This window comes from Astatotilapia calliptera, chromosome 6 (genome assembly GCF_964374335.1).
Source record: "Astatotilapia calliptera chromosome 6, fAstCal68.1, whole genome shotgun sequence".
NCBI classification, from domain to species: domain Eukaryota; kingdom Metazoa; phylum Chordata; class Actinopteri; order Cichliformes; family Cichlidae; genus Astatotilapia; species Astatotilapia calliptera.
The window spans coordinates 44,412,864-44,436,157 of NC_137427.1; the positions used below are offsets into that span (position 1 = coordinate 44,412,864).

Sequence of the window (23,294 nt, forward strand, 5' to 3'; positions counted from 1 at the left end):
GAGTCTGCGTTTTGGGTCCTCCTTTCCCCACATCCCCACGGTCTGCCAGCCAGACCGTGACACTTACATTCTAACTACTGATTTTATCTGTTGTTCTGATTTTATCTACTTTTTTTAAATCAATTTTAAATCGTGCTTTTTATTGTTTTTGTTTTTTAAGGTCTCTATAAAGCACTTTGAATGACTTTGTTGTTGAATTGTGCTATACAAATAAACTTGCCTTGCCTATGGTTGAGGAAAGATCCCAGTCCCATGAGTCGAAACTCATGTTCAAAATCCTGCTCCTCACATACAAGGTCTTAAATAATCAGGCCCCATCTTATCTTAATGACCTTGTAGTACCATATCACCCTATTAGAGCGCTCCGCTCTCGCTCTGCAGGCCTACTTGTTGTTCCTAGAGTATTTAAAAGTAGAATGGGAGGCAGAGCCTTCAGTTTTCAGGCCCCTCTTCTGTGGAACCAGCTTCCAGTTTGGATTCAGGAGACAGACACTATCTCTACTTTCAAGATTAGGCTTCAAACTTTCCTTTTTGCTAAAGCATATAGTTAGGGCTGGACCAGGTGACCCTGAATCCTCCCCTAGTTATGTTCAGTGTTGGGAAGGTTACTTTCAAAATGTATTCCACTCCATTACAGATTACATGCCCCAAAATCTATTTTGTAACGTATTCCGTTACGTTACTCAATGAGAGTAAGGTATTCTGAATATTTTGGATGGATAATATATTATCATATTTTTTACAACTACATGAATGTACTGTTGCTGTGTGATTTATTACTATTACTGAAGGATACTCGTCATTCCAATACCAACTCAATTTTAAAATCTTAAAATGAAATGAGTACCAGGGTGGACATTAGGTAAGGCTGCACTTTTTGCTGCGATCTTGTATAGAAAACTATTTCTGTATCAGTCATATGTTTTCTTTCTGTCTGTTAATAATCATGTGAAACTGCACATGATTATTTGCAGCTAGCAGGTTGTTAATGCTATCCATCAAGTCTAAAACCAGCATGTTAAAACGTCAAATATTAAACACAATTAAATTATGGGGGGATGGCTACAAAAACTCCAGAGGTGCGATGTCATCATGCTCTGCGTTCTCGACACCGGACTCCGTGAATTTACGAAGTCCAGACTAGCAAAAACGCGAGTACAGATAAGATAAGATAACCTTTATTAGTCCCACACGTGGGAAATTTGTTTTGTCACAGCAGGAAGTGGACAGTGCAAAAGTTATGAGGCAAAAATTAGAATACAATAAGAATAAATACAGTACACAACTGTACAGAATAGAATAAAATAAAATAAATATACAATAAGATAAAAATAGAATACAAATACTATATACAACTGAGTAAAAATACAACGATGACAGAAAGGATTATTGCACTTAGTATTATTGCATATGTATGGATGTGTGTGCTTGATCAGTTAAAGTCTTTATTATGGAGTCTGACAGCAGTGGGGAGGAAAGACCTGCGAAATCTCTCCGTCCCACACCGTGGGTGCCGCAGTCTCCCACTGAAGGAGCTGCTCAGTGCTGTCACAGTCTGCTGCATGGGGTGGGAGATGTTGTCCATCAGGGATGACAGCTTAGCCGCCGTTCTCCTGTCACTCACCACCTCCACTGGGTCCAGAGGGCATCCTAGAACAGAGCTGGCCCTTCGGATCACCCTGTTCAGTCTCTTCCTGTCCCCAGGTTCTAATGTAAGCGACCTGTTAATGTTAGTGGTGTCAGATACAAAATGGACCTGGAGCCAGCAGTGCACGGGCAGGAATGCATTTCTTACTTGGAAATGGGATGGGCGACATACTATTGCTGTGTGATTTTTGTTACTATTAATGTAGACTACTCACCACCGAGCTAACATTGTTAGCTGGTGTTAGCTGAAGTTAGTTCATAGACTGCAGACTATTAGGCTGTTTCTAAATACTCATGTACGCCCGTCTGTTGCACCTGTTATGAGCAAGCACTTTGGCGACAGTGGGAAGGAAACACTGTCACGGTACTGGGTCCGTTGGACCCAGTATTTTGAGTTTATTATGTTTTGGTTTAATTTTGCATCATGGATTGTTTTCTTGTTCTCTTGTTGTGGTTGTGATTATTATTATTAGAATTTCATGTTACTGTTATCCATGTTTTAGGAATTGTGGTTTCATGTATAGTTCAGTTCCATGTGTCATTTTCTGTCTCTGTGTTGAGTCCGTGTCTCTGAGTTGCGATTCATGTTTCCTGTTTTATTGTGAAAGTCTTTGTCTTATGTTAGTGTGTGTGCAGCTTTGTTCCCCCTGTCTCGTTAGCCCTGATCTCTCCCAGCTGTGCCTCCCTCCTGTTGCCGATTCCCCCGTTACCACCCTGTGTATATAAGCCCTGTGTTTTCCCATGCTCGGTGTCGTGTCGTACCATCAGATTGTGCCTGTGTGTTTCTGTTCTCCGTATTCAGTGTTCACGTCATGTTTTGTTTTCGTACCAGCAATAAAGCTGAGGTTTTTGAGTTTCAAGTTAGTGTCTGAGTCCTGCGTTTGGATCCTCCTCTCCGCCTGCCCGCACTCAGAGCCCTGACAAAAACTCCCTTTAAACAGGAAGAAACCTCCAGCAGAGCCAGGCTCAGGGAGGGGCGGGGCCATCTGCTGCGACCGGTTGGAGTGAGAGGAGGACGACAGGATAGAAGATCACGGGTGTGTCCATGTCCTCCTAACAGATGTTGGAGCTGGATGTGTTGAGAAACAAGATCTTTTTGTTTCTTTGTGCAACATGGGCCAAAAGTGCATAGAGGACTTATTGTTGTATGAAGAAAGTTTAATAACTCAGTTAGTACATTATGAAATAACATTCTTCAGTAATAATATAGATAATCAAGATGAGGCAGTAACTTACCTCTATATATATACATATATGTAAGAAATAAGAAAGAAAGACACTGGGCAACAATGGCCTACATGGCAGAGTTCAAGACGAAACCCACTGCTGAGCAAAAGGAACATAAGGGCTCATCTCAGTTTTAACAGAAAACATCTTGATTATCTCCAAGACTTCTGAAAAAACACTCTGGAGTAAAAGTAACAGCATTTCAGAAAACATCATACCACAGTAACATTTGTTGGTGTCAGCGTGATGGTCTGGGGCTGTTTTGCTGCATCAGCACCTGGAAGACTTGCTGTGGTAAATGGAAGCACGAGTTCTGCTGTTTACCAAAACATGATGGAGAATGTCCGCACATCTGTTCATGACCTCAAGCTGAAGCTCACCTGGTTCTGCAGCAGGCCAATGATCCAAAACACACCAGAATATCTACCTCTGCATGGCTTAGGAAAAACAAGATGAAGACTTTGGAGTGGGGGGGTCAAAGATGAGCGAGCCTAAATTACATTTTTAGGATAGGGGGCAAAGACATTTCATACAGGCCCATGTAGGTTTGGATTTTTTCCCCTTACCAATAAATGCCTTCATTTAGAAACTGCATTTTATGTTTCCTTGTGTTATTGTTGTCTAATAGTTACATTTGTTTGATGATCTGCAATGTTTAAGTGTGACGAACATAAAGAAAAATAGGAAATCAAGAAGGAGGCAAACCCTTTTTCACACCACTGTGTGCTCCAGTTTGTGCGATATATAATGTTAACATGTTTACATGGTTACTGACTTTGACTGGTTATATTCCAGTTTATTGTGACAAAGCCAATACACAGCCATGGTCTTTTCCTTTTTGCTTCATCAGAGTTCTGCTGAACTGTGCCAATGAGCATGGCTGCCTTCTGTTTGCTTTCCAGCACATTTACAGTTTCCATTCACAGAAAGAGTGATGGTGTCAGAGCCAGGCTGTTTTGGCCAGCAGGGAGGACAAGGCTCTCTCTGGAGCGTTCCTACATGGTTTGAGTGATTATATGAAAGATGGATTAGTTGCTACAAACTTGCCTGTTCAACTCGTGTTGCCATTGGCTGCCACCAGGCCTGAAATGGTAATCTGACATGCCAGGTATTTGCCAGGTGGCATGAAGAGCATGTGGGGCAATGGGTCAATATAGTTTTATAGCAGGCTAGGTAGTGCTGTGCACCAAGCCTACAACCACTGACAGCAGCCCATTTGTTCATTTTCATTACTGACACTGGATTACCCAAATCTCTTAACACAACCAGCCCCTCCCCTACCTCCCGTGTGCTCATGTATCTTTTCAGTTTATTGTTGAAAATGTGGTTGATACAGATAGACAAACAAAAGTGAAAAGACAGAGCGAGAGAAAGAGAAAAATAAACTATACATAGATGCAGCAAAATGCATGTGATTGGTACCAAGCTAGTACCAACACGACTAAAGGAATGAGGTGACCTTTCCGGTCCAGTGGTGTAAAAATAACAATCAACATTAAAAACATAGAGCAGTTTCCAGCTGTACGTGCCCCCACATGCTCGGCCTGCAATCATCATCACAGTCCATGGAGCCGATCCCAGGCTCACCTGTCCCAGCCCCACATACTTGTCTTCCTGTGCAGTACCGCAGTTCATTCTGTTATAGTTTTCTCTGCATTTATGCCACATTATAAATTATGAAAAAAGAAATAATGCACAATGCATTACCATTACTGGTTGTATTACAATACTCCCAGTAGCCACAATGTATGTGGAGTTATTTTTTCTTGTTCAATATACAAATTCCTTATTGGAAGACTTTTATTCTTATAAAGCTTTTAGTTGGTATATCATTGGTTAGCTCTTTAAGACCACATGACAAAATGGCAATTAAAAAACTCTATTTAAAATCTGCAACACAAAGTGTGTAGAAATGGTGATTGTGAGGTTACAGGAGAAAGGACTCCTCTACAGTGACATCACTGAAGTTTTCATCAGTAAGAAGCTTTTGGTTCAAATCCTTTCAGTGGTAGTGGAGACATTGTGTGACACGAACAGCTCAACCCTCAGCCCTCACTTCACCACACAGGAGATGGAAAAATGAGCATAGTGAACAAGGAAGGGCTGATAGAAATGAGAAGAGAACATGAGAGAGAGTTAATGAAAGACAAGAGGGAAGACATACAGATTGCACCAGAAATAACACAAACAGGAAGCTGGTGTCAACGGCAAAGGAAACCACATCTCTGCACTCGGTAACCACCTTCATCCCTGTCTCTCCCCATTTTCTTTGTCTTTCTGTCTTCTTTAAAATCAACAAAATGTTCAAAGAAACAATCAGGTCAACTTGGTTGAATCATTTTACTTATGACAAAAAGTTGCACTTAGTATAACAAACAGTACTATATTACCATGTTACGCTCCAATTGTTCTTTTTCTGAAAATGTTTTGATGAGGAGAATATTTACAACATGTTGAAGATTGTTCCTGCAGTTCTCAGGGTCATCGTTGGTTATTCACGCACAAAGAGTTCAAGTTGTGAAACTTGTAAGCAAGCAAAGTAAAAAGTAAAGTGAAAAGGGCTGTGAAGACGCTGAGGCCACTAACTGCACTAACACTAAAGATATACTCAATCAGACACAACATTTAATAGAATAAAGCACAGAAAGAAAAACATTTATCTGCAAGTTACCATTTAAAAAGCTGGAGTGCTTGCTTAAAATAGCATTTTCTGTTTTCAATCCTTCTTCATGACTAACTTTCATATTAAACAATAAATAAAAAAACAAAAAACAACTTTAGACATTTCTAATTGCTTAGTGGATTCTTCTGAATCATTGGGTGATGTGAGCCAAACTCCACCCAGGAGTTTGTTGCTCATGAACACGTCAAAATGTGATGCAATTCAAAACTTTATTCAATACAGTTATATTTAAACACAGAAGTTGTCTCAAGGTGCTTTACACTGTAAGGCAGAGACCCCTAATTAAAAATGTTTATGTGTGTGAGATATTAATAGATTAAGTGGATTAAACTAAAACTAAATGGACTGTGATGGAGATAAGGCTCTGCAAAACAGGACAAAGGATTTGGTTAAAGTTTGAGAGGATGAGGGCGACAACTCACATGTCAGAGATGTAGAAATGATTTAAATGGTCCTGTCTCTGTCTTGTATTTATTCATGGTTAAGTTACAGGCTTTGCACAACATGTAAAACGCCATCTGTTTCAGTGTCGAGAGTAATTTGGACAAAGCTGCAGGTGGTGTAACCAAAAAGAAACCAAGAGTTACATTCAGACACACAGAAACATGGGGAGCTTTGCACTAAGGTTATATACGACTGTTTTAGAATAGATGTGGTTTTATAGCTGTGTGATTGAGAAAAAAACTCAACTACATTAACGTAAACTTGGAAATCTAGGTGTGTGTGCTACATCCTGTATGTTTTATCGATTTAAACGTTACATGATTGGCACTTGACAACAAACTATAAACAGATGTCTGATTTGATGAAGCTCCTTTTAATGGCTTTGTTCTTTTCCAGAGTGGAATGATTGCACAGCATTCTCTGACATCACTCTCAAAACAAGAATTGGGTGAATTGATTTGGATGTTATCTACTACAAAGTTGTGTGCTGTACAGTCATTCATGAATATTGTGTGCGTGTGTGTGTGTGTGTGTGCGTGTGTGTGTGCGTGTGTGTGTGCATGTGCATGCGTGTGTGCGCATGTGTGTGTGTGTGCGTGTGTGTGTGCATGTGCATGCGTGTGTGCGCATGTGTGTGTGTGTGTGTGTGTGTGTATGTGTGTGTATGTGTGTGTGTGTGTGTGTGTGTGTGTGTGTGTGTGCGTGCATGTGTGCGTGTGTGTGTGTGGTCTACAGTTTTTGGGTTGGTGTTGTAGCTGCCGGGCAGGGATGAGACCCTGTGCAACGTTTTTGTTCTCTCACTGTGGATCTCTCACAGTGGATCTCTCACAGTGGTGAGGCCACAATGAAACTCACTTTTACATAACTTTGAACCTAAATTTGTGACTTCTTGATAGACTCACAAAATAGGTGAAATATAGTTACAAATGAAAATATACTACATTTCCAGCTCACATAAGACAATGATGACAGTGATTATGACGGAGGAAGATGATGGAGGAAGATGACGGAGGAAGATGATGGAGGAAGATGACGGAGGAAGATGATGGAGGAAGATGCAAGTCAGAGGTTGTAGTCACTGTTCCTATTGGATGAAGGCTCTCTGCTGTCAGAGATTACCAAACGATCCAGAGCTGTCGGCACACGGGAGAGACATCAGATTTAGAGCAACAAAATGAACTCTTGTGTACAGACACACACACACAGGTGTGTGTGTATTTATGGCCTTGTGGGGACATCTCGTCTCCCTAGGTGCTAACCCTAACCATTAAAAATGAATGCCTAACCCTGACCCTTATCCTAAACCCCACCATAACCTAATTGTAATCCTGACACTAAAACCACATTTTGACTCTCAACAAGGCCTTCAAACTCGTGGGGACCTGGTTTATGGTCCCCACAAAGATGTTAATACCCGTCTACACACACACACACACACACACACACACACACACACACACACACACACACACAGAGTCTGGATTTATATATTATATATATTTCATATACTTTTCATAACAACATGCCTGGGTCTTTGAGAATATTATTGATGTGGCTAGATGCTGAAGTCGGTGTTTTTGTTAAATCGGGGATAAAAATGTTTTCCTCCGCCACGTCGTTTACCTCCTGTGGTCTGTTCAGGTTCAGTACTCCTCTTTTACAGACTGGACCAATAACTGATTTGGACAGTCCTAAAGTTTCCTCTACCTGTGATGTTTTTTTTCTGTTTAGCCTAATTATGACCTCTTTTATGACTTTATCAGTGACTTGTCCTATTACTTTTGCACTTGTAAAAGTATGTACATGTATGTAACAATTAAATTCTAAAATTTGAAATGCATTTTTCTCAAATATTGTAAAGAATTAAAGGAGGAAATAATTATACATATTTTTTGACTTTGTGTGTGTTACCAGGGTAGGAGTGTCTCTTATCTCCATCATTATTTTTAACTGCCGTTTTCCCTCGATGATAAGACACTGAAAGAGACACAAAGAGATGGGATATCCATTACATTTTTATATGTCTACATGTTTTTCCTTTATTTTTCTGATCATCAACAAAGCACACAAACCACCCATGTACATTAACGAGTGCAGTCCTGTGAATAAGACAATTACATAAACTTTATGAGTCAATAGCTTGTGGAACCACCTTTAGCAGCAATAACCTTAAGTAATCATATTGTGTATGACTGTCTCTTGCAGATCCTTATTCTGCCTCCATATTCTTTACAAAGTTGCTTTAGTGAAGACCTTCAGTGTGTTTGCATAAATGTTTCTCTAAGGTCCTGTCACAGAATTTAAAATTCAATTCAACTTAATTTACATAGCGCCAAAAGACAACAACAGTCACCTCAAGGTGCTTTATACTGTACAGTAGACCCTACAATAATACATACAGAGAAAAACCCAACAATCATATGACCCCCTATGAGCAGCACTTTGGCGACAGTGAGAAGGAAAAACTCCCTTTTAACAGGAAGAACCAGGCTCGGGGGGGGGGGCATCTGCTGTGATTGGTTGGGGTGAGAGAAGGAAGAGAGCCAGAGATTAATAACAAGTATAATTCAGTGCAGAGAGGTCTATTAACACATAGTGAGTGAAAAGGGTGACTGAAAGGAAAAACTCAATGCATCATGGGAATCCCCGGCAGAAGTGACTGCATTGGGCAATCTTAAAAGTAAGATAGTGTCTGTCTCCTGAATCAAACTGGAAGCTGGTCCCACGTAAGAGGGGCCTGAAAACTGAAGGCTCTGCCTGTCATGGTGCCTGTGCTCACCAGCTGATCCTGTATTAGGCAACATGTGTTTTTGATGTTTTTTGCTCTCTCTCTCTCCTGCCGGGGCGATGCTCATTATGGGCTCCCCTCCCCCCCCCCCCCGGCCCACGCACCTGCCATCTCCACACCTGCTGCCTATCTGCATAATCGTGAGCCCTACTTAAGATAGCAGCACTGTGCTAATCGTCGCTGGATCGTTGAGCTATCAGCATCAGTCGCTCAGTAGTTTGAGAATCAGAATCTGTGAGTTGTTTCCATCTGTTCGCCTCTAACTAAAGTTTATGTGTACAGATCTTTCCCGGACCTTTCCCTGCCTGCCTGTCATCTCGTGGACGAGTGTGTGGATTTGTGTAACCCAGTTGTGGAGAGAGGAGAGTGATTCTTTGGAGCGCGTCTGATCCCCTTCCTTTCCCTCCAGCACATTGTATATAGTATCACCTGGTGTTGTCTGTATCAATAAACTGTCTTCTCTACAAGGATTTCTGGTCTGTGCATCAGTCCGTTAACTGAACGTGACACTGCCTCCCATTCTACTTTTAAATACCGCCCCCTCGGCCTGTGCTTCGAGGTTTCTGGTAGTTAGAATGACTCGGGGGTGCTGATTCATTTAAACTAACATAATCATCCTGCTGCAACCAGGTTTCTGTAAGGCAGAGTAAATCGATTTGTTGATCAATTATTGAGTCATGTACTAACAGAGACTTGGAGGAGAGAGACCTCTTCAAACACTTTGAAGTCTGGACTTTGTACCATTGCAACACCTTGATTGTTTTCATGGTCGACCTTTCAGATTTTCTTTTTTCCTCATATTTGACCCAATTTGAGTCAAGCTTTACCTGTCATTCAGATGGCCTCACCTTTGACTCTAGAGTATTATGCTATACAGAGGAGGTTGTGGCGTGGTGATGTGATTGTTTCCATTGTTGTCTCATAGCAAGAAGGCCCTAAGTTATAATTTACTTGCTGAATGGTTGTCTGTCTCTATATATTACAATCAGTCATATGCAGAGTGTTCCCATCCTCTTGCCCTGTGACCAATGGAATAAGCCCCTGATTTGGATGGATGGATAGATATGGCTTAGATAGTTCATGGTCCACTCGAGGACTGCAAGATGTCTGGGTTTGCTCAAAGAAATGTCAAAACACCCAGGAGCAACGTCTCAGTTTAATCTTCAGGCTTGTGAATGCTGATTATAGTACAATATGAAAAAGACTCCACAAGTATAGGTTCTTTGGAAGGATTTCCAGGTAAAACCTCTTTTCTTAAAAAAAGAACACGGAAGCACAACTTAAAGTTGCATTTGAACAAAACACAAGACTTCTGGAACAGTGTTTGGATCAATGAGACCAAAAATGAAATCCTTGGCCATAATGCACAATTCCATATTTGGTAAAAACCAAAGACAGCAAATGTCTGGAAACAATCTAAAGCAACATTGTTACAAACAGGAGTTCCACAAGCCATCGGATCCATTGAGTCCTGTGAAACACTTCTTACATGACCATATATCAAACAGGGTACTATTTTGAAATACAGTATGTTCATACTTCTTCCTACTCCTTTTCAGACCAAACATTGTTACATTATGTCAGACGATTTTGTTTTATTTCATTATATATTTTTTGTTTATCTGAACACATACGTGTGTGTGTGTATATCTACATATATATTCGTATCTGTAAATGAAAATATATGTAGTGTGTATATATTGTTTTTTGTTTTATATGTCTGAAACAAATAAAGATACAATACAATACAATGTGATCAGTGATATTAGAGCTGAGACTTAGAGTGCATGACTCACCGCTGTGACTCTGTGTTGGTCCTATCCAACGATTCTGCCTCCTGTCTGAAACTGGAAATCAACAGTGAACATGTGTGTCAGCACATTAGCTATGCCATACTCTGGTTTCTCTGTTGTGTGCCAATTAAAAACACTCCCAGAAAGTTGATTCTATTCATCGGTACATTTACAAAGTGACCAAATCTAGCACCACTGGCTAACAATGGGCTGTGAGGTCAGTTGCATGATCATTAATATGCAAATTGTCACATGACCACTGATCAATACCATGAGTACCATCCACACAGAGATGACTATGGTTGCAATCACATCATTGTAAGATGGTGACAGTTGTACCCTTAGGCCCCCTCCTTGATTCAGAGATGGTCTTTTCCAGAGATGGTCTCCTCGACTCCTTGATCCTCCTGGCACTTACCAGTGTACACTATATTACTCTGTTTGTGCCAATGGAGCAGATCCTTGGGGTGATTTTTTGCAAAATGATCCTATTGGTCATTGTGCAAATGTACTGTTTATAATGTTGGTGAAACCTGGAGTCAGCTGAGACTAAAGAAGTCACTTGGATTAACGAAATGGTCCCCTCATTGAAAACGCCATTTCCAGATGAGCAGAATGAACTTTCTTGGATTTCACTATCTGAATGACTGAGTGTGCATCAATTTGAATCTGAAGTCTTCCAACAGCACGTCATCTATTCTATTTTATTCTGAAAAAGACCTGTGTGTACTCACATCTCTTCTGCAGGGCTTTTACAGTAGGCCTGGTGAAGCGCATCAGGAAAAGGATGAGCAATATGCAGAAGAGCAACGCTGTCATCACTTTGTAGGTCTTCAGCTGTGCCGCGTCCTTCTCAGCTGGACACACACAAACAGGAAAACACACATATTATCTGAATAGCACATATACTGTATGTATAAAAGCTGGTATTCTGTGTAAAGTACAAATAATAGTTTAACGCAATAGTATACAGATAATTTATTTATTTGATAATAGTACAAAGGTTTGGCATCATCTTTTTGAAATAACTAACATTTTTGTGAAGAATCTGCATATGTTGCTCCTAAACCTGCCATGTAGCATTAATGTGGTTTTACACAGACTGCTCCACGTTTTTATCAGAGTACAGCATGAAGCCAGTTAGACTTTTGGGAAGTTGCTCTCATCAGTTAAGTAGCAGAGGGGGTCATTAATTAGTTTCAGCTTCTACTGTGTTCACGACATTACCAACATGTTCAGGAACAAGAATGAGACAACCTCCAAAACATGAATGGTTTTACAGGTGGAGGCCAATATTTTTCCTTCCTCATCTTTTCTGACTGTTTTTTCACTAGTTTTGCATTTGGCTAAGGTTGGTGTCACTACCGATAGCATGAGGTGATGCTTGGACCCCACAGAGGTTGTGCAGGTAGTCCAACTCCTCCAGAATGGAACATCAATAAGTGCTATTGCCAAAAGGTCTCCCAGCACAGTCCAAGAGAAAGGCAGATAGGGCTGTAGAAGGTCCTTAATCCATCAGGAGGACCGGTATCTGCTCCTTTGTGCAAGGAGGAACAAGATGAGCATTTCCAGAGCTGCAAAAGATCCTTTGGCAGCTAACCGATTCTGATTGTTCTGACCAAACAATCAGAAACAGACTTCACGAGGGTGGCCTGAGCAGGCAACTGCCTCTAGTGGGCTCTGTGCTCACTGCCTGGCACCATGGAGTTGGACTGGTATTTGCCATAGAACACCAGAACTGGCAGGTCCACCACTGGCACAATGTGCTTTTCACAGATGACAGCATGTTGACTGAGCACATGTGACAGACGTGAGAGGGTCTAGAGAAGCACGCTGCCTGTAACATTCTTCTGGATGACCGATTTGGTGCTGCATCAGTGATGGTCTAGGGACACATCTACATGATGTCACAGGCCTCTACAGGCTTGGCAACAGCACCCTGACTGCCATTAGCTTTCAGGATGAAATGCTTGCACCCTTGGACCCTACACTGGTACACATTCCTCCTCATTAGGAGCATGTCCCAATGTTGTCAGGCATGCATACAAACACATGGGGGCTTGTGTGCATGCTCTATTGCTGCAAAGAAATTTAGGTAAAATGGACTAGCCCGCAGCACCTGTCTTTGAATTCAGTCCTCTGTAGGGTGATAATTTACATTTCCATCAAACAGTGTGAGATCTTCTCACTCCCCGGGCCATATCAGTTTAGATATCCAGCGTGGTTTGTTTCCCCACTGAGATCTGATTTCTTGTTTTCCAAGTCTTCCTGTGATTTTTTTCAGCATATTTATAGAAAACAAGTTGTCAGCTGCACTAAGGGAAACCACAGCATCATTTCCACCCTAAATGTGTTTGTGAGTGCAGTGACGACCCATGTTTACAGGTAATGTTTGCTAGTGTTTCTGAGGCCTGGCATAAATTAACAGAATCAATATAGATTCATGTATTTATTTTCCCTCAGTGCCGTCTAGACTCCAAGATCACAACTGGTTTCGGTTGTCGATCATAAATTTAAAAGAGTATCACATGTGTTGCAGTTCTTAAATGCACAACTTAAAGTCTGCAGAGAAAAAACAAGTCAAACCACACGACATGAAATTGGCACCGTTGAACATCTACAAAGACCTGCAGACAGCAGACCAGCCTTTGACCCACAGCACAGGCTGGCATGTTGTTTGCTACTCCAGGGCTCTAGAGTGCCACCAATTTGGTCGCAAATGCGACCAAATTTTTCAGTGGTGCGACTAAAAAAAAATATTTGGTTGCACCTGTGCGACCAAATGTTCGGGTAGCAAAAAAAAAAAAAAAAATCTGCAACCTTCCCTGTGGTCAACAACAGACACACATTTTGCCCCTATCGTGGACTAAACCAATCAGAGATAGTAAGGGGTGGGACCTCTCTGATTGGCTGTGGTCCAGTTGAAAGTGCAGGTGGAAGTGGGAGGTGAGTAGCTTGAATAAAGCGATATCGATTCATTAAATCCTGAATCGACTTTTAAATATAACTGTGTTTTGCCAGAAACGCCAGATTCTCAGATTAAAGCTCACAAAACCATTTCAACAACAACCAAACAGCAGATGAGAGCAGGTACACGGACTCCACACAAAGACGTAAACACAGACCCGACGCATCAGAATCAGCTTTGTCTTTCTCGGCTTTCTCGCCCGACGGCCCGTAGACGGACACGCTGTCGGAGCTCAGCGGTTCTGATGCGTCCGGTCCGCGCTGTGATTACGTCTTTTTGCGCTGATTCTGAGCTGCAGGTTTTGTCTCTCCAGCCAAAATTCACCGAGCCAGCAGCAAAAGAAGCAGCAAACTGCGCTTCACATCTGATCAATGTCGTCATGAATTTTGCTGTTTTGCTTCCACGACTATTAAAATCACACTTCCTGCACAGCTAGCTCTATCTCTCTCTCTGTACTTCAAGAACAGTTCCCGTCTCCAATCTCTGTTTTCTGTATTATTCAGTCGCTTATTACCCACCAGTCTACCGTTGTTTACAGCGCTGTGGCTGCTGTCTTTTTCTTTTTCACTTAAATGACCTCAGACAAGAAAGCCTATTTTTTCTGTTGTTCAATACTGAAGAAATTTAAACTTTATATGCAGAACATTGTAGAATATTTTTAGGGTTTTCTGCTATAAAAAGCCAGACCAGGAAAATCTCCTTCATGTTTTTCTGTTTTATTCTCAGTTACTTTCACACAAAGGCATCTGCTGTGATGTTCACAATTCTGATGAAGTCAGTGCTGATAAATGATCAGAATTATAATATATCTGACTGTCTGAGGCTAAGTTGAATCGAATCGGGACTTTGAAAACCGGAATCGAATGGATTATAGAAATCAGTGATGATACCCAGCCCTAGTGAGCAGCCTGGGCACGACAGAAGTGGATGTAGCTGTAATAGGAAAAGAACTATTGCTAACTTTTCTGTTAAGGCCTGATCCTTCTGAAATTCATAGCCAGTGCTCTGACACGGTGCCATCAATCTTTGAATGCTGAAAAAGCACAGTGTATCCAGAAAAACACATTATATTATATCAATTATTATAAAATTTGTGTGCGCCTAACTTTTGTGCCAGTACGCCCATGGCAAAAAGTTAGTCTAGAGCCCTGTACTCTCTCAGTAACGCTGTCACCTTGATGATCTCTGCCTTCAATCCAATCCAGCTATGGCTCTCTGATCTGACACACATCTTTCAAATGATGCCTGAATTGTGTTTGTTTTTTTGTTTTTGTTTTTTGACCAAACAGGAAGCGGTGGATAGAAAATGCAGGATTACCACAACATTACCTTTACATTTGGTTGAAGAAGTGACTGCATTGGGCGCTTTATTCACAACGTTTGTAGTTTTAGAGGTGGTGGCAGTTGTCACAGGACTGCTAGTCAGGGAAATGGAGCTGACAGTGTAGTTTTCAGTTTGGGTATAGTCTGGAGTTTGGGTATTTCCTGGAGGACACATATCAGTTAGTATATATAACAAAAGTACAACAATAATGAATGTGTCCCCCTGTTGTGGACTTCAGTATGTGGACTAGAGACGCTGTGAATCAAACCTTATGAAGACGACCTGCAGGGAAGAATAAAGTTACAAGAAACATGGAACAAAATCATACATTTACAAGAGAAACAAAGATATTCTTTAAGATTATGTTTGTGAGAAAATAAAAAACAACAAACGAAAAGATTTTTCAAGGAACAGCATCCTTAAAGTTTATCTTCCATTGGACGGTCGTTGCTGTGAAGCTGACTATGACCCAGCTAAGCTCCTGCAGATTACAGCATATAAACCTTTGATCCTCATCAACTGCAGACGCACATTCAGGACCTGCTCTACACTGTTCCAAAAAATAGTAATGTCACAGCATCTTACTGTATATTTTACAGTTTTGTCTTTCTAGAATATCATTACATTTACATAAGTAGACTGTGACTTTACATGTCAAAGGTAAAATAACATCACTGTAAATATAGTAAAACACAATTTACTTGTTTTTTAAATATATTTTTTGTACATGTGCATATTTAGATTGTAAAGATACATTCAGAAATGTATCATAATCTCACAAATATTTGTCTGTTATGTGAGAGAATGATCTGTTAAATTCAAATGTAATACTATGGAAAAATATATAAAATGATCGAAAATTAATGAGAATAATCAATAATTAAAGGAGCATTTGAATTGTAAGTTTGCTGAAAAGTTCATGTCATCCAGGTCTGATTCAATAATTCAGAGGTAACAAGTGAAAATATAATTAATAGGAATAAAAACATAAAACATTGCACGGCCACGCTGTGCTAATTATATATTTTAAAAAATAAATGTAGAGGTAGGAATTGCAATTAATATAAATCTCAAAGTATTCCCAACATTCCTGAACAGAAAGAGGCCTCTGCACCTGGGGTGAGGGTGTGGCCATGAAAACAATGTGACATGTCATTGGATGTTGGGACACATAATAACATGACACTAAGCATCGGCCAATGAATGTGAACTAACAACCACAAGGTTGCGGGTATGGCTGCGCTGTAGGAAAATCCTAATGTGAAAGTATTTTACTGCATTTCACAGTTTTGTTCTGTTCTTCTAGAACATCATTAAAGTTACATAAATAGACTGATTTCACATTTCAAATGTAAATTAACGTTAAATCACTGTCATGATTGTTAAATATGCATATGTCTGTACATATGCATATTTAGATACAGATTCACAAATGTATCATGCTTTCACAAATATCTGTCCGTTATTTGAAAGATTGAACTGCTATGGAAAAGTATATAACATGATCCCTATAAGCTTGTGTTACATCACATAAGTATTATTATCATTGCTGTTTCTTCACCTACCGCCTACTGGTGATGGCCAGAGGGGCTGATAGTGCGATATGGCAGCCTCGCCTCTGTCGGTCTGTCCCAGGGCATGCAATCCATTATTATTTACGTTAACTGTATATTTCTGTACATTTACGTATTATGATTCATATTGCCACGTTCAGTGACCTTGTTTACAGGTAATTTCATTGTTTGATCACATTAAAATGTTCCTAATTTAATGTCTAAAAGCACTTGGAAAAGGCAGAATCCCATGTGAAGTGAGCCCTATTTACATTACTGGAAATAACCGTATTTTCATGAGGAAGTTATTTTACGGTGGTATTTTGGCGCCCCAGCTGCTGGATTATTACCGTTTTTTTAAGATGTTTTTTTAACAGTGTACTCAAAGCACTTTGGAAATTGGTGAAACCAGAAGAAAAGACTTGATGCTACAAATTTATAGTTTTGTGAATTTTGTCCCGCATGTTGGAAATGTTATTTTTTAGAGCCGTAACAAACTGTAAAAAATGACATCAAAGTTCATTGATGGATATTTAGTTTTTAATCAGCGATGACTTTCTTAGTAAACTAGTAGCAGGTACGTGAGCTCTGATGTGTTTTTAGATATCACCTTCTTATTCTTGAAACACCAGAAACCATCTTCTATTTGGTGCCGCTGAGCTGTAGTGGTGACACAAGTTTCAGCGGCATGGATTTCAAAGCCTCTGCAAACAGAAGTGAAACTATGTGCACGACTAAACCGCTGTAGGGAAACATGTACAGATAAGACCTTTTTATATAAAGATGAACAGTACAGACTGACCCACATTTCAAACTTATCTTACTAATAAAATATGCTAATTTTATCTGGAATACATACAAAACATTTCATATGTATGCATGTTATTTTTAATTTATTTTTACTGGTATTTTTTTCTTATTTATTTTATCATTTGGCTTGTGTCACAGTCGAGGTTTGTGTGGATCAGAATGAACAGGAAAGCTTTAAAAAGCAATCGTTTTTAGGGACAACTAAAACAACAAACAACAAAGTGTAAATGTACAGTAGTACTACCATTAAAATGTACCCGACGTATCAAACCAGTAAAATTACCCTTTGAGTATATCATGAACAGTATCAGGTCATTGGGTGCTACTCCTAAAGCATAATTCAGTGCCCGTTCGAATGTGAACTCTATTGTATGGTCATTTTTGGCTGACGATAACAACGACTGTTTGCACTACGACAAGCAGATCAAAATGGCCAAAGAGGCTGACGGCCCCTCTGAAGCATTTTCTCTGTTTTCTGCAACAGTGTCGGGCAGCGATCATCCGAGGACCCTGAAAGCACCACAGGTGACCTTTGTAGACGGTCTAAACCAGGGGTGTCAAACTCAAATACACAGTGGGCCAAAATTCAAAACTGGAACAAAGTCGCGGGCTAACGTTAATATTTATTGAAAAAAAAAAATCTTCCTCCAGATTTAAGAATGAATCTCTTTTTATGGACTCAATTTTTGCTGGAAAACTGAATATGGAACAAGCAAAGCTTAATACTAAACAATATATATATTAGCTGTATGATACCAGTAGGCCCGCTCTAATAGTAATTTGGTATGGCTTCGCGGGCCAAATGTAATTAGGCTGCGGGCCAAATTTGGTCCGCGGGCCAGAGTTTGACACCTGTGGTCTAAACTAACATCACATCTTGCATTCACCTTGATTTTATTCCCTCTTCCTGCTCAAAATGAGTCTTTGTTAGTATCTCGAACTCATTGTCTCATGTTATCGATCCACCGCTCAGGATCATTGTGCTGCTGAAGTAACGCGCCGATACTGAAGTATCTGTGGGGGGTATTTTAAGTACGCTATATTTTTCCAGCACTTGCTTTTACACTACAAGCCACAATCACACATTTATACAGTGCTTCTTCTTCTGTTATCTTTACTACACACACTCGCACCAACAGATAATCAACAGTTCAGTAACTTGCTCAAAGATATGAAGGAACTCTGCAGAAACCGGGAGCGATACTCAGATTAGTGGACGAACGCGGTGCTAAATCGTATCTGCCAGTAAAACTAGTGTTTAATAAGAGTGCGCTTTTCTCTGTCAGTTAAAGCAGGTTTCAGACTCACTGATGTCATTTCTAGCTTTTGTCTCATTCCAGGTAAATTATTACCTGTAAAAATGACTCACAGCACATCGTTATCTCTCCATATATTTACTTTAGTAACTAAACTCATGAAGATTTGTAGATTAAATAAGATCAAAAGTCCAGCTGACGGTTGTTTCTGCAGTGCATCATTGATGCCTGACAGAGGGCAGCTACAACACATCGCACAGGCTGTAACTGCGCTGTGGTGTGAGCGCTGGTGATACTCGGTTGTAATAAAAATGAGTTCATGACCGTTTTACAGTTCACAGCAGTTTACCATTGATTTGTTGCATTGGTGTTATGACAGCATTTTTTATTTTGGTTAGAAAAATAGCTTTTTCTCATCACTATCCATTCCAGACTAGCGATCGACACAATAGTACGCAGCACCCTGAATACGCAGTCAGCGGTGGACAAACTCGGCCCAGCTGCTGGGATATCACAATATCAGCATGTTGGTGAAGACAAGAGTCATACGAGCAGCACACATTAATGACGAGTTGGCACCAGAAATGTTTTTCCTGTGCTCAGATTAAAATCAGTCCAAAATAAAAGAAAGATGAAGACAAAGGATGATTTGGGCGATACTTTGCTAACAGCTTCCTAGTTCACTAAGATAACGACGAAGGTTTTGACGCTGAGTAAAACCAGCAGGATTGTAAATGCAGGGAGGATTTGTGCTTGTGTCGGTGGCCTTTAGCTGTGCTCTGTATTGTTTGCATCATCACGTACTGCATGAAATAATGTGCAGCAGACAACATTTAACCTTTGAAATCTCTTATTTTAATGGATGTGAATAATCTGCATCTGGTCTCTTTATTCTCACGTTATTTGTAACCATCTTCTGTCTGTTTTTGAGGTGTTATTTTATTCTGTTTTTTACTTTAAAACAAGTTTAAAACCATGTTGCAGTCACGCGTGCTTGGTGCAAACACACAAAATAAAACAGTGTAAAAACGATGCTTGAAAACTTCCTGCATGCAGTGTGGGTGTCTCCTGTAATTTATATTCAGCATTGTTGTTGCATGATGTTCACAGAACCTGAACGACCTTAAAGCAAATCAGATTTAAACATCCCACATCGATAGTTTTCAACATTTTCCAATCGTGTGAGCAATGATGATGCGAAACAGACAAGAATTAAATGTTTAATAAGAGGCTAAAATATATATTTAAATTTATTTTAATGTTCGAGTGTTTAACAGTAATTTTCTTATTGTCCTGGTGTTATCGAGCTCACGGCTTTATAAGAAAAATAATGAATTTCTCAGGTTTACGACAAACTTTGCGATGCTTGAATTCAAATTGACGCTTCTGTCAGCAGTTTAAGGTCAGTAACAGCTTTTCATTAAAAACAAGATTTTAGGTGATGGAAGGATGAAAGGCCGATCAGACCTGCCAGGCTGCGGCGACGGTCGGCACAAAATCACCTGGATAAAAAGGTGAAGTGGAAGAAATGAATTAGAGGTCTCAGAGAGCGGGTCAGACGCCAGCGCCTTCAATGGAACGGCGCTCTGCATTCGCAGCAGCAAACGGACTGACACTGGAAGGACGACCCACTGACACCATGCTGGTGTGTCTCTTGTCTGTGTTTTATTTCCCAGAAGCTGTTTTTGTTGGAGTGCATTGTGAGGCTGACTGGGCCACACCGATCTTTGACGCTCCTGCAGGTTTTCACTACTGATGGCAAATGACATGACGGACAGCGTTCCTCTCCAACGCCTGACGTGTGATATGTTAAAATGACTTTGTTGTTGAAAAGAGTAAACATGCTCAGTGCTAGTTTCCTGCTGCTCCTTTTGTTTCCATGTCTAAAGTATTTGTGAGTGTTTAGGGTCCGTGGACCACAGCTTTGTGCTGCTGGGAGACACTGGAGCCCACGGCGTCAGTGCACATGTTAAACTCGGTGAACAAATAGGAGGCCAGTATTCACATTATCTTTACTATACTTACTGTACTATCTTTAGTATTTTAAGTTTGTGGGGTGAAAATAAGTGTTTGCTTCACTTTTTGAGGAAGCACCTGTTAGCTAAGTTCAGCTCCACAAAGAGGCCTTCAGCAGAGGAGCAGGACGCTGCTGCTCAAAGCTTTGAGTTCTTAGTGACGCTGACAGTATTTAGCTCATTGTTGGTGGTGTGGTAGAGGAGACGCTGCCAGTTAGGTGAAACCAATACGATGAGATACAGCAGACTCTCCGGACTGTAAAATATCCAAGTTAATTATTGGTGACACGGACGTGTTCCCGTGAGTTAGTAACACAGTGACCGCTACCTTTATAGTCGTTACTATAAAGGTTACAATGCAGGTCACTGAATGTTTTCAGCAGTGACACACGCACAACAACAGGGCTGACACTGTAAGATGGTCGTGTTGTTGTAGTGTGATGCAGTGATCACAGAGTCCTCCACACGCTCACTCTTTACCTGATGTTTGTTAGCATAAAATCAGCTCCGAGCGTTCATTCATCCTCATGGTGAATATATGACATGTCAAACCACGAGCTCCACATTACAGCTCTAAGCTCTCGATTATTGCTCGCTCATCAAGGTTTGTCTGATGAAAGCAAAGTTAAATGAAAGGACGGACTTTACTGACCTCTCGCAACAAAGTGAGGAGTTTATCTCGTGCCCCTAAGCACTGCGTCTACAATGCATCCACAGTTACAGCGAAATGAGACAAACCGGTCTGACTGAGAGGCCTGCTTTGCTTTTAGTATTCAGTTTGCCCCAAAATAAAGCAGACTTACCATTAGTCACAAGTAAGAGCGCAGAGATGATCACAAGAGCCCTCAGATCCATCACAGTATCAACGTGCCACCAGAAGGTAAGTGAGAAGGCAGACAGACGACACAAATCAGATCAAGGCAGCAACAACAGTAAACCTGATGTGAAAGGAAATGATGCAGAAGTGTCAAACTCCTCTGCCCTGCCCTCCCTCCCCCTTCTCCAGGCTGTGAATCACTTCATCCCCAGCCTGCTGCTGCTGCTCGTGCTTGTGCAAAAGTGCAAATTTCCTCCCTTCAAAGCGAGCTGAGTGAAGAAAGGCAGAAAGGGGTGGGGAAAGTAGCACGATAAGAAGCGAGGAAGAAGGAAGGGGTAGGAGGAAGAGGTGAAGGGAAGACTTACGTGCATGTGTGTATTCATTTTCACTTCAGCAGTTCTGACTCACAAGTCTCTGTCGCCCGCCGAGTCCGACTGCAGCAACATAAACCTGTTTTCAGGTGGCGTCGCTCTCGGTTAGCTTTAGTTCTGAGGCTGAAATCTTACACTAGTGTGTCCCTCTGCTTTTCATAAAGACACCAACACACACACGCTGTGGAAGCTTCCTCGGACACCTGACTTTAGGGGTAACGAGCCCACACGTGTTAACATCTATACGTAAACACACATAACGTACATATTTACAGTCGTGGTCAGATGTTTACATCCACTCATCACGTGGTCGAATGTCATGTTAGTTTAGGGCTTTTCTTTTTCCAGGGTGGAACAGCTGTTCAGCTTTACAAAGAAGAGTTTATTTTGGATCATCCAAAATACATGAACTGTTTCTAAAGTATGTATTTATAAACCCCACTAACGTTTGGTTAAGTGTCTCTGTTGTAACTTGACTGGACATTTTTGTAGTCATCAACAACCCGCCTGACATTCAACCTCTCGAGCAGAGTTCTTTTAAAGTGGCTGGCTTCCCGGCACACAGCCGGCTTTGGGAAGGCCATTCCACAAACAGATTTGTGGTGAGCTTTGACTGTAATGAAACTGTGTTGTTCCTGTGGCTGACTAACTGATTCAAATATGAACAACACAGTTTATAAAACAATGTCTGCATCTTTATTCTCCCCCTTGAAAAAAATCCGTGCACACAGCACACTCGTAGAAGTAAAATTTACACAACACATTACTCCTGAATAAAGTGGGATTAGCGTGAGGACACAAACTCTGTGCGGCCAGGATGGCTGCGTTTCTGCACCTCCCACATTAAACAATGCTCAAAATAAAATCAATATCGTATTATACACGATACTGCACATTGTAGATAATCTAATGTATAACAGGCTTACAGCAGTTTTAAGATAAGTTTAAATTCTTATAACACAGCATAAAGTCACATGACCTCTAAAATTCACACAGCATATTTATTCATTTTTTATTTTTTCTTTTCTGCATCTTTGTTGTGCATTTATTTGTTGTAGTGGTATTTCACATTGTAAAGCGATTTGTGCAGCCTGTTGGTAATGTGCTATATAAATAAATTTCAGTTCAGATCATTTTTACTTCAAACATTTCAAACAGGTGCCTTCACAATCATTACAAAATATCATTCCATTATTTGTTTGAAAAGGAGTAGGCTGAAGTATTTACTTATTTGTCCCTACCCCCTCAAGTTTTACCTCTCATTCATTTAATTTTTTTTTTGTCTTAAATTAAACAAACAATAATAAAAATATATATTCGAGTAAAATCAAGTGTTGGCTTTTTTTAAATTCTCTATTTTTAACATGTTTGATTTTATTTTCTGTTTATGTTATTTGTCTATGTTTAGCACGTTTGATTTTAAAGTGCTTAATAAATAAAGTTGGTGCTGAGAGTCGTTCATCGTCACCCTTCAAAGGGACGCTGCAGCATGAAGAAGAATAAAAGCAGTGCAGCCATGTTATTAGCAAAACATAAAGACAAGAAAACAAACTTAATACAAAGTTGTAACACAAAATACGGCACACTCAGACAGTATG

The 23,294-nt window shown here is 40.4% G+C and overlaps 1 protein-coding gene across 1 annotated transcript; it reads right to left on the minus strand.

The window, feature by feature from the left end:
- Positions 1-5,200: 5,200 nt before the first annotated feature.
- Positions 5,201-21,513, minus strand: cd5 (CD5 molecule). The gene is made up of 6 exons (XM_026169396.2): positions 21,312-21,513; positions 14,880-15,035; positions 11,317-11,439; positions 10,586-10,636; positions 7,913-7,978; positions 5,201-7,134 (listed from the first exon to the last, which is right to left on the minus strand). Exons 1-6 carry the CDS (start codon positions 21,361-21,363, stop codon positions 7,064-7,066), a joined length of 519 nt encoding a protein of 172 aa, XP_026025181.1. The 5' UTR covers positions 21,364-21,513; the 3' UTR covers positions 5,201-7,063.
- Between the last annotated feature and the right edge of the window lie 1,781 nt (positions 21,514-23,294).

Bases quoted from the DNA above. Each gene is read 5' to 3' on its own strand.
- cd5 (XM_026169396.2), bottom strand. From the start codon at position 21,363: ATGGATCTGAGGGCTCTTGTGATCATCTCTGCGCTCTTACTTGTGACT. The intron at 10,637-11,316 runs GTGAGTACACAC...GTTGATTTCCAG, and splicing joins AAAAGCCCTGCAGAAGAGAT to TTTCAGACAGGAGGCAGAAT. The intron at 7,979-10,585 runs GTGAGTCATGCA...TGTCTCTTTCAG, and splicing joins ACCAACACAGAGTCACAGCG to TGTCTTATCATCGAGGGAAA.